At 47.2% G+C, this 9,847-nt stretch overlaps 2 protein-coding genes across 5 annotated transcripts in view; one reads left to right on the top strand and one right to left on the bottom strand.

Moving 5' to 3' along the window:
- Positions 1 to 9,847, top strand: part of grin3bb (glutamate receptor, ionotropic, N-methyl-D-aspartate 3Bb) — a 176,221-nt gene that overhangs the window by 99,161 nt on the left and 67,213 nt on the right. The gene's annotated exons all lie outside the window — the stretch shown is intronic.
- Positions 12 to 7,096, bottom strand: misp (mitotic spindle positioning). Of its 4 annotated transcripts, none has more exons than XR_007570542.1 (6): positions 6,994 to 7,096; positions 2,825 to 4,925; positions 2,225 to 2,284; positions 2,005 to 2,180; positions 628 to 842; positions 12 to 479 (listed from the first exon to the last, which is right to left on the bottom strand). XR_007570542.1 is itself a non-coding variant. In XM_050054129.1 (6 exons), the coding sequence occupies exons 2-6, from the start codon at positions 4,797 to 4,799 to the stop codon at positions 417 to 419; spliced, it is 2,445 nt and encodes an 814-aa protein (XP_049910086.1). In that variant the 5' UTR covers positions 4,800 to 4,925; positions 6,994 to 7,096; the 3' UTR covers positions 13 to 416. The 4 variants fall into 4 exon arrangements, 3 of the variants coding, with proteins under 3 accessions (XP_049910086.1, XP_049910090.1, XP_049910087.1); XM_050054129.1 differs by having other exon boundaries at positions 13 to 479; positions 2,049 to 2,180; XM_050054133.1 differs by lacking the exon at positions 2,005 to 2,180 and having other exon boundaries at positions 14 to 479; positions 2,269 to 2,284.

The raw sequence follows: 9,847 nt of genomic DNA, 5'->3' as shown, positions 1-9,847 counted from the left end.
TGCACGGAGCATTGGAACAAAACAATTTCCCCCCAGGGATTAATAAAGTATTCTGAATCTGAATCTGAATCTGAATAGTTGGTTTCCTGAATGTTTGCATGTTGCTTTACGTCATTTGTTCAGGGGAAAAAGTCTTCAGACAGAAATGTATTCGACCAAACAAATCTTTTGCTCTAAGTGATGTCATCCCTCTAGGTCATGTCATCCCTCCAGGTCAGAGCTTACCCGCTGTCAGAACAACAGGTCGGTGGTTTTCGGTGACGAGGATCGTATAGCTGACGTCATATATTTGTCACAGAGCAGGGCCACAACAGCTAACCTTAAAGTTGGCATCGAATGAGATGTCCAGTTATTTTATGTGCGATGTAGTTTACGTCAGCCTGAGTGGACACAGCCAAACACAACGCTGTTCATGGTTACCATGTGGAACATTCACATACCTCGTTATTCACGTCATCAACCGGCTGAATTCCTGCGTACTGAAACACAGAGATTAAAGCTGATCAGCAGTTTATCACAAATCAATAACTGATCAATAATCATGAGTTTGTTTGTTTTATTTTATTTGTCTCTGACAGGAAGTACACAACCCTTCAAAATAAGAGCCTGGATGTGTCAGTGACTCACTGCGCTCTCCTCCAGCTTCAGTTTGACTCGTCTCTCCTCAAAGTCCTGCAGCAGTGTGTCCGTCAGTCCTCTGACAGGAGGAGGCGCCGAGCAGTGCGCCGCAGGGGAGGAGGAGGGAGGAGGTGAGTAGGACCAGGGCTGAGCCGTGATGAAGGAGAAGGAGGACAGACGGACAAAGGGACGAGGAGAGGGGGAGGACACACTGACAGGTTTGTCTGAAACACAACAGAAAGCACATCATCATTGACATCATATGTGCCATCATATGTGACATACTGTAATGTCAGCTGGTCTGTAGCGTTATCCGTCATGTCATGTGTCCACCAGGTGGGGCTGTGTCTCTGCTCTCTGTTACCTGTACAGGTGAGTCATGTGAGTCAGACTGACGCTGCTGATGTCTCACTCTGATTGGTTGCCGTGGTTACAGACCTGTCACTGATTGACACAGAGGGCAGTGACCCCGCTGAGGCTGTCGGACTTTGGTCGTTATCTCAATCAGTTATTTATTCTCAGACTGCAGCGTCCTCTTCACCTGACTCACTGACACTATGCTGATGTCACTTCCTGTCGTTGGTCTCAGATCAGTCGTATCAGAGCAGCTCACAGTCGACAGTCTGCTGTTACTGAGGTCAAAGGTCACTTGTTCCTGCGGTCTGCTGTTACTGAGGTCAAAGGTCACCTGTTCCTGCGGTCTGCTGTTACTGAGGACAAAGGTCACGTGTCCCTGCGGTCTGCTGTTACTGAGGTCAAAGGTCACCTGTTCCTGCGGTCTGCTGTTACTGAGGTCAAAGGTCACCTGTTCCTGCGGTCAAAGGTCACCTGTTCCTGCGGTCTGCTGTTACTGAGGACAAAGGTCACGTGTCCCTGCGGTCTGCTGTTACTGAGGTCAAAGGTCACCAAAGGTCACGTGTCCCTGCGGTCTGCTGTTACTGAGGTCAAAGGTCACGTGTCTCTGCGGTCTGCTGTTACTGAGATCAAAGGTCACGTGTCCCTGCGGTCTGCTGTTACTGAGGTCTCCTCCTGAGTGTCCCTGTCAGTTGGTCCCACTGAGGACAGAGTCAACGTGACAAATTGTCCCACCTCGTGTCTTCTTTCAGAGCACTCTGGTTTTGTGTGTGTGTCTGGTCTGATACATTTCTAAATGCTGAAGTATTTTACGTCAGTTTTACAACATGTCTGTGTCTCTGTGTCCGAGGCTTTTTTGTTACTACAAAATGAAATGTGAAGGTTTTCTGAATCTGAGCAGATGGAAACACATTGCTCTCTTGTATCTACGGTGACATAGATACCCGGACGAAACCCACGCTGACACGAATAGAACATGTCAGAGCACCTGGAGGAAACCCACGCTGACACGAATAGAACATGTCAGAGCACCTGGAGGAAACCCACACTGACACAGGGAGAACATGTCAGAGCACCTGGAGGAAACCCAGGCTGACACGGGGAGAACATGTCGGAGCACCTGGAGGAAACCCACGCTGACACAGGGAGAACATGTCGGAGCGCCCGGACAAAACCCACGCTGACACGGGGAGAATGTGTCGGAGCACCTGGAGGAAACCCACGCTGACACGGGGAGAACATGTCAGAGCACCAGGAGGAAACCCACGCTGACACGGGGAGAACATGTCAGAGCACCTGGAGGAAACCCACGCTGACACAGGGAGAACATGTCAGAGCACCTGGAGGAAACCCACTGCACACCGTACCGCCCATTTTTAAAAAGAAATGTTTCTAAAATCTCCTTCAGTTATTTTTCAGTCATCGTTGTGTCTCAAATTCGTTTTTAGAAATTTCTGATTCAAAACGTTGCGGAATGTTCAGTAAATGTATGTTATGACTCTTTTGTGTTTGTGTGATATTTCTAAAGTGTTCAACTTTTTGTTGCTAAATATAAAGCTACAACCAGCAGCTTCTTAGCTTAGCTTAGCTTAGCTTAGCTTAGCTTAGTTTAGCAACACAGACAACTAGTGGTAGCACAAAAACTGACCACTCCCCCTGTTTACTTCCTGTCTCAGGTGTTCTGTGTCAGTTCATCATGATCTGATGAACCAAACAGTCACTGTCAGTCACAGTTTTCAGTCCCAAACAAGTTCATAAGTAATTAGAATACTGCCTCTGACACACAGTCAGTAATCAGATTACTCTGGCAGTCTGAGTCCTGGTTGGTAGCTGAGCCTTGATAAAGACATACCTGCGTTTACAGGTGGGTAGAACTGACTGATGGCCATCTTGTTCGCCTGCTCCACCAGAGGAGCCGGAGAAAGGAGCCGTCCGTCCGTCTCCTCTCTGGACTCCCTCAGCTCCTTCAGCTCCTGCTCCCGTCTCAACGCCTCCTCGATCTCCTTCTCGATGAAATCAGGAGCGCCTGTCCCTCTGGACTGCAGGCCCGTGGACTCCAGGTTCTCCCTCCAAGACCGCGGCGTGGTCCAGGTTATATCACGTCGAGGCGTTGGGGAAGAGGAAGAGGAGGAGGAGGAGGAGGCGCGGAAGGATGAAGAAGTTGTTAGATCTTGGCGGAGGCCTCTTGTGTACTGGACATCTGAGTCCCTCACAGAAAAGGAAGGTGGAGCTAAACTCATCTGGCTGATGTAGCGCTCAGTCTCTTCGGAGTGTCGATGAGGACAGCAGGGAGACAGGAAGACGTCTGTGTCTCCAGACTGAACTCTGGCCTCTGTCCTCTCGTCCTCGTCCTGCTGGACAGACTCCATCTTTATGTCCTCCGGGTCCTGCGGAGGATCTGGACTGTGTCCTCCCTCCTGATGAGGCTCCTTCCTCCTCTCATTCTCCTTCTGGATCTCGCGCTGGATAATGAAGCTCACTCTGTTCTTCTCTTTGGATTTGATGAGTGTCAGCGGCGGCGGCGTCTGTAAGCGTTTGGTTTTGATCTCAACCATCTCTGCTCTGCTGTCGCTGAGCTTCAGCCCTCGAGAGCGTCGCAGGTTCTCCTCACGTTCCTGATTTAAGCGGATCTCCCTCTCAATCGGCGTCTCATAGTCACTCTTGGACACACTGCTCCTGTCCTGTTGCTGAGTGTTGTCATTGAACACACCTTCGTCGCTGGTGTAGCCGCCGCCCACCTCCACAGACAGCTCCTCCAGGCCGGAGTCCAGGTCATCGAACACGCTGCTCTGCCGGCTGAGAGGCTTCTCAGTCTGACACACCGTCACCTTCCTCTCAGGGAACGCCTCGTCTTCTGTTGGTTTGACCGCTGTTGGAGCTTCACTTGTCTCCACCCCGCTGTATGTCTCCACGCCGTGGTATGATGACTCCACCTGCTTCGATAAGGATGCATCAGGATCTGTCTGCAGAGACGTGTTCAGGTGTGTTATGGAGGATCTCAGAGGACTGGGGACTGCAGTCAACCTGTCCTGCTCCATCTTCAGGAACTGCTGTCGGGCGGTGCTGAAGTTGATCTGTTCGTCGTCAATGGTCCCGGGCGCAGCCGGGCTCGGAGGTCGCGGTCTGGAGGTGACAGGACTGAAGCTCACACTGAAACCTTCCATCAGCTTGTTGGGGGACCGGCTCAGATCCACATTCTCCAGAGCACTCAGCTGATCTTTGAATGTCAGGTTCTTCTTTGGTGCTTGGCTGCGAATGATCTCCTTCCTCAGCTGCTGCTCCTCTTCCTCCCGGACCACCTCAACGCCATCGCTCTGATCCACTCTGTACTGCGCATCTCCATTTCCGTCTGCAAACAGACTCTCTGGCTTCCTGCTGCTGGCGTACGTCTGCAGTCTGAATCCTTTCTCCTCCTTCAGGGTCGACAGCTGCGTCTGACGCTGCGGCGACACCATCCAGGCTTCGTTCAGCTCCGCCTCCTGACTCGTCGGATCTTCCACGAAGGAGTAGAAACCGCAGTGAGAGCTCGAGCTGCTGCTGGGACTGCTGGGGCTGCTGGGATTCCACTCGTCGCTGGTGCTCCCTCTGTCCTGCGACACCGCGACCTGCCGGGCCTGAACCACCACGTCCCCGGACCCGTTGCCCTGCTGCGAGGAGACGACCACCGATGAATGACTGCGGGCGACAGAGATGCTGTCGGAGGTGAAGACTGGATCGTCCAGGGCAGAGGCGTCGGTCTGAGCGGGGCCAGCGATGGTGCGCAGATCTGAGAGTTGCAGCAGGGGGGACAGAGGCTTCAGCACCCACCTCCTCGGGATGCTCTCCATGGCTGCGGGGGGCGCTGTGGCGGCGGTGGGTGGTGGAGGTTCTGATGGAGGAAGACGCTGAACGGAGCACGATGTTTGGAAACTCTGAGGAGTCACAACATCCTGACGGTCTCCCGCCGAGAGTCTCTGAAACAACAGACAGGACAGTTACCATGGAAACAACAGAGAGACAGGTCGGTTACCACGGAAACAACAGAGAAGGGTCAGTTGCTATGGAAACAACAGAGAGACAGGTCAGTTACTATGGAAACAGCAGCATCAGGTCTCGGTGTCTCTGTTCTCAGTTTGTGTTCTGGATGATGTGATGACGGTGCGTTCAGGAACCTGATGCTCTGCGAGTGTTTCTCAACGCTTTAAAACATCGAACAGATTCCTGCAGTTCCTGAGTCTTTGAGATGAAAAGGTGTGAGTGTCAGATTAAGACTGAAATATTCTGATGTCCCACAGACATGAGAGACAGTAATAAAGCTGCTGTCACTTTATGAGCTCATGAACAAAATCTATGAAACATCTGTTAACGAGCTGCAGATGATCAGAGGAGGATTATTTCCTTTACTGTAAATCATTTGTGTTTTAATGCTGAAACATGAACTTTACTGTCGGAGCAGGACGGACTCAGATCTTTGACTGGACTAAAAGCAGTCTGAAAATATTCCTTTGAAGTTCCTGTGTTCAAACTGTTACTGCAGTTATGACGCACAGTTATTGTTATAAGGACACGTGAGCTATCAAAAATACTGCTTATGCAAAAATGAAAAAAAGAAAGAAAGTGAGACTCTTCAGAAGTATAAAGTATCAGAAAGTAGAAATACTCGAGTACAGGAACCTAAAATAAAGTACAGTAAAGTGAGAACATGACTGAGTGAACTTTGATTTGGAGGAAATGAATCTGAAGAATGTGTCAATAAAGTTAACAGGAAGAACAACACACGGCCACCGCCGCCGTGTGTGTGTGTGCGTGTGCGTGTGCGTGTGTATGATATGCACATATACAAGATATTTATATCTTATAATGACGTGTGCACTAGGTAGTTTTAGGTTCACATTATATCTATAAACATGAGTGTGAGCTGCTGAGATAAAACCTGATGAATCATCTTCTTCCAAAGGATCAATAATAAATAAATAATCGATCAGTTTCAGATCAAACAGGGTTCAGACAGATCAATAAAGTTTATTGATCCTGAAACAACAGCAGGACTCTGAAGACTGATCAGACGCAGCTCGACCTCTGCTGCAGATGTTAGCATTAGCATTAGCATGGCAGCATTGGTTCAGTGTGTCTGTGTGTCAGAGATAAAGAGCCCCGCCCACAGCCTGACTGCTGCTGTCAGCTGATACACAGCCTCACACCGCCAACGCCAGGTCCTCCTACAGTCGACTGTAGACTGTAACTGCACCACACCTCAGAGGGACAGATGGTGCATCACATGACTGCACCATGTTCCTGTATCTGAGCTCTGAGCTCACTGGTCTTTACTAACTCAGAGTTCTACAGAAAATGTTTGAAAGAAAAGTTGATGAACTTTAATAATAAACACTGAAGTTGTTTTCTAATTTATTTTAAATTTAAATAATTTTATGGTATTTCTTTACATATATTCCTGTGTTTGGTATTTTTACCTTTAATTTTATTATTATTTTTATTTGCACACATAAAACTGCATAAAATCCAAATAGTAAAAAAGAAGGCAACAAGACACGTGAGGAGAGGTGGCTGAAGTCAAACACGTTCACTTTGTGTTCCTGATTTTAATTTAACCTCAGGGACATTTTAAACTTTGACCTGCTTCACAAGGTTTTACTGTGCAGTATTTTCACTGTGATCAACGATGTGAATTCTTCCTCCTCCATGTTACTGAGTCCATGATGTTCCTGCAGCGCCCCCTTCAGGACGATGGCCTGAAGGGGGTGCTGACAGCAGCTCAGATATGTTTTTGCCACACATGTTAAATATGTTTCTGAAACTGTTCATATGTAAATATTCTGTATTTTAATAAAGACGTTGCTACAGAGACACTTCATAATATTCACCTCACATTGAACTCATCGTCACATTCATACACAATCATTAAAACATGATCTCAGTCCTGTTTCTGTTTTTACATCAGAGTTATTAAAGATGATTTCAGTATGACATTTGACCCTTCTGATGTTCAAGTGTAATGTTTCAGTGGTTGAATCAGGAGCTTACCTGGGATCAGTTTGGTGTCAGCAGCTGCACAAACTCTGAATAATAACTGACTCAAGTGACAAAGTTCAGCTTCTATCGTCCAATCACAGGCCCCGCCCACGGCACACAGGCCCCGCCCACTCGGAGACACACATGTTGTGCCTTAACTGAAAATGTGAAAGAAGCCAAAAGTCCTGCGTTCTGTCGAGCACTTGAACTCAACTCATTCAGATAAACAGTAGCAGTAAAAATTTAAGTTATATTAATATGAAGTTTGTCTCCATGTTTAATGACGTCATACAACTTTATTTATTTATTTATTTATGTGTTTTTGTTTTGTTGTTTTTCTTTGGTTGAAACTAATTTCTCTTTCAGGTTTAAATTGTCGGCCAATCAGAGTGAAGTTCTTCTTCATGTTTTTATTATGTCCCATCAGTTTGTCCTCTGACTGTCTGACTGGTTCTTGTTGCTGAGCAGCTGCTGCCCCCTGCTGTTCACACACACACACACACACACACACACACACACACACACACACACACACACAGCTTCAGTTTCACACTGAGCGACACGTTTCTACAGGACAGTGCGAAACAGACTGTGATGCGTTTCCTGTTGTGTGGTGGGCGTGTCAGAGGCAAGATTCAGGTGGAGCTGTTTGTTTGTTTGTTTAGTGTTTGTTTATATTTCTCACCTGCTGTGATGATGTAAACATGTTTGCCATGATGCTGCTGAAACTGAATTAAAGCTGCAGTGTTAAAGTCACAGTGTTGAGTGACACGTCTGTCTGTGTGTGTGTCTGTCTGTCTGTCTGTCTGTCTGTCTGTGAGGTCTCACCTTGGCGTCGTGGTCCAGACTGTGACAGAGAACCTGCCAGGGAGGTGTGTACCTGAACATCTGAACTGGATCTGACTGGTTCCCACTGCTGTTGGTCTTTGTGATGATGATGATGATGATGATGATGATGATGATGATGTCAGTCAGACCATCAGCCAGCAGGAACCAATCACCATCAACCCTTCAGGAGACAGAGTAAAGACTGATCAAACAGCCACCGTCCAATCAGAAAGAATCAACAGTGTAAACAGGAAGTCACCAACAAGCTGTAACCACAGACTGTAGAAAGGAAGTGATGTCATCACTGGTCTGTGGACTCCAGTTTGGGTTTGTGGAGCCAGAGGTGACCGTATTTGAATGAGAGGGCGGAGCTTGAATACGCACTGCAACACCTGTATCCTGACCGACAGGTTACCATAGTAACGACTTATCACTGACTGAGATGACACACAGCGAACATGTGAAGGAGAAACTTCGTCTACGCAGGAAACGTTTTAAATATTTAAAATATAAAAAACAGAAGGATGAAAGAAAACAAATGTCAGGAATACTGCGAGAAAATGATGTTGTTGTTGTTGTTGTTGTTGTTGTTGAAACTATTTAATGAATATTTAAACAGGAAGTTTTTTCACTTATTTACAGAAAATAAAGGTTTGTTTACAAACACAAGTCATTTTGTTTGTCAACAGAAAATTAATGTTTACAAACATCAGCAGCATCCAATCACGTCATCTGACTGTCAGAGGTGGGCGGGGCTACGACGAGCTTTACATTTTCTTTACATCACTGACTTTTAACAAACCCCTGGATGATGTCATGATGATGTCACACAGGTAAGAGTAAACAAAGATAAACAAACAGAACGAGGTCTCACCTGCAGGTCCAGCTGACAGAGGACTGATCCACACCGACCCACTGTGTGTGTGTGTGTGTGTGTGTGTGTGTTGCTGAGCTGTAGAATTTGTCAGGAATCCTGCTGACCGATAGAAACACACTGACAATGACTGACCACACCCACCACACACACACACACACACACACACACACACACACACACACACACACACACACAGTGTTTAGGTATGTGATCACATGACTTCCTGGTCTGAACTGTCTGGGTTGTTTTTTAATGTAACAGCAGAAAGTGTGCCGTTACATCACTTCCTGTCGGGGACACACAGGTTGCAGTTCTGTGTTTATGAGGAGGTCATGTGTTGTTGAGCCTCAGTCAGCAGGTTACCATGACAACAGGAGGCGTCTGATGGACGACACTGATGACACTCGTCAACACAAACTTAAAGTTTCCACCGAGCTCCTCCTCTTTCCTCATGACATCATCTCCCTGACGCCATTCACCTGCACATCACCACCATCTGATGATGACATCATACAGTCAGCTGATTCATGTTTAGATGGAGACGTGTTGGATACGGTGGTGTCATTCAGGTTTGAGGAACTTCCTATGGACGTGTTAACAGCTCCTTCACAATAAGAGTCTCGGCTGACTTTTTTTTAACAAAGTTTGTGTCACATGACCTCTGGCCTGTTTACAGTTGGCTCTGTGTGTCGTCGTGGAGACGATGTAAACAAACCAACGGGCCAACAGTTTCTCAGGCTGGTGTAGAGACACATGTTTAAAAGACCTGGGGTCGTATTCACAAAGCTTCCTCGTACACAGAGTTTCATCTAACGACAGAATTCTGAGAAAATCCTTAGGACTGTGACGTTTCCTTAGAATTTCCCCTTAAAGTTAAGTCTTAAGTTCAGACGAGGTCCTGGTGAAGACAAAAGTTCCTCACAGAGCTCCTGAGGTGAAACCAGTCGGAGCAGGAGGAGGAGTTTAAGAGTTTCTGAATCAGAGGAGAAAATGGTGGAAACACAAAGAGGTCAGAGAAATATTCTCCAAACACTGGACGACAGAGGAAATGAGACGCTGCAGATCAGATGATGTCATCAGGGATACACACACATTTCCCAGCTGACTCTGTAACGTCAGAAACAAAATGATGACATCATCACTGAGGTATGTGAGGTCAGA

Source organism: Epinephelus moara, chromosome 10, assembly GCF_006386435.1.
Source record: "Epinephelus moara isolate mb chromosome 10, YSFRI_EMoa_1.0, whole genome shotgun sequence".
Classification (NCBI taxonomy): domain Eukaryota; kingdom Metazoa; phylum Chordata; class Actinopteri; order Perciformes; family Serranidae; genus Epinephelus; species Epinephelus moara.
The sequence above is the reverse complement of the archived record's forward strand: the minus strand, read 5'-3'. Positions and strand labels throughout refer to the sequence as shown.

Excerpts from the sequence above, each read along its gene's own strand:
- misp (XM_050054129.1), bottom strand. The coding sequence starts at position 4,799 with ATGGAGAGCATCCCGAGGAGGTGGGTGCTGAAGCCTCTGTCCCCCCTG. Across the intron at positions 2,181-2,224 it reads TCAGCGTGGGTTTCCTCCTG|GTGCTCCGACACATTCTCCC; the intron begins GTGCTCTGACAT and ends GGTTTCCTCCAG. Across the intron at positions 480-627 it reads TGAAGCTGGAGGAGAGCGCA|TACGCAGGAATTCAGCCGGT; the intron begins GTGAGTCACTGA and ends TCTGTGTTTCAG.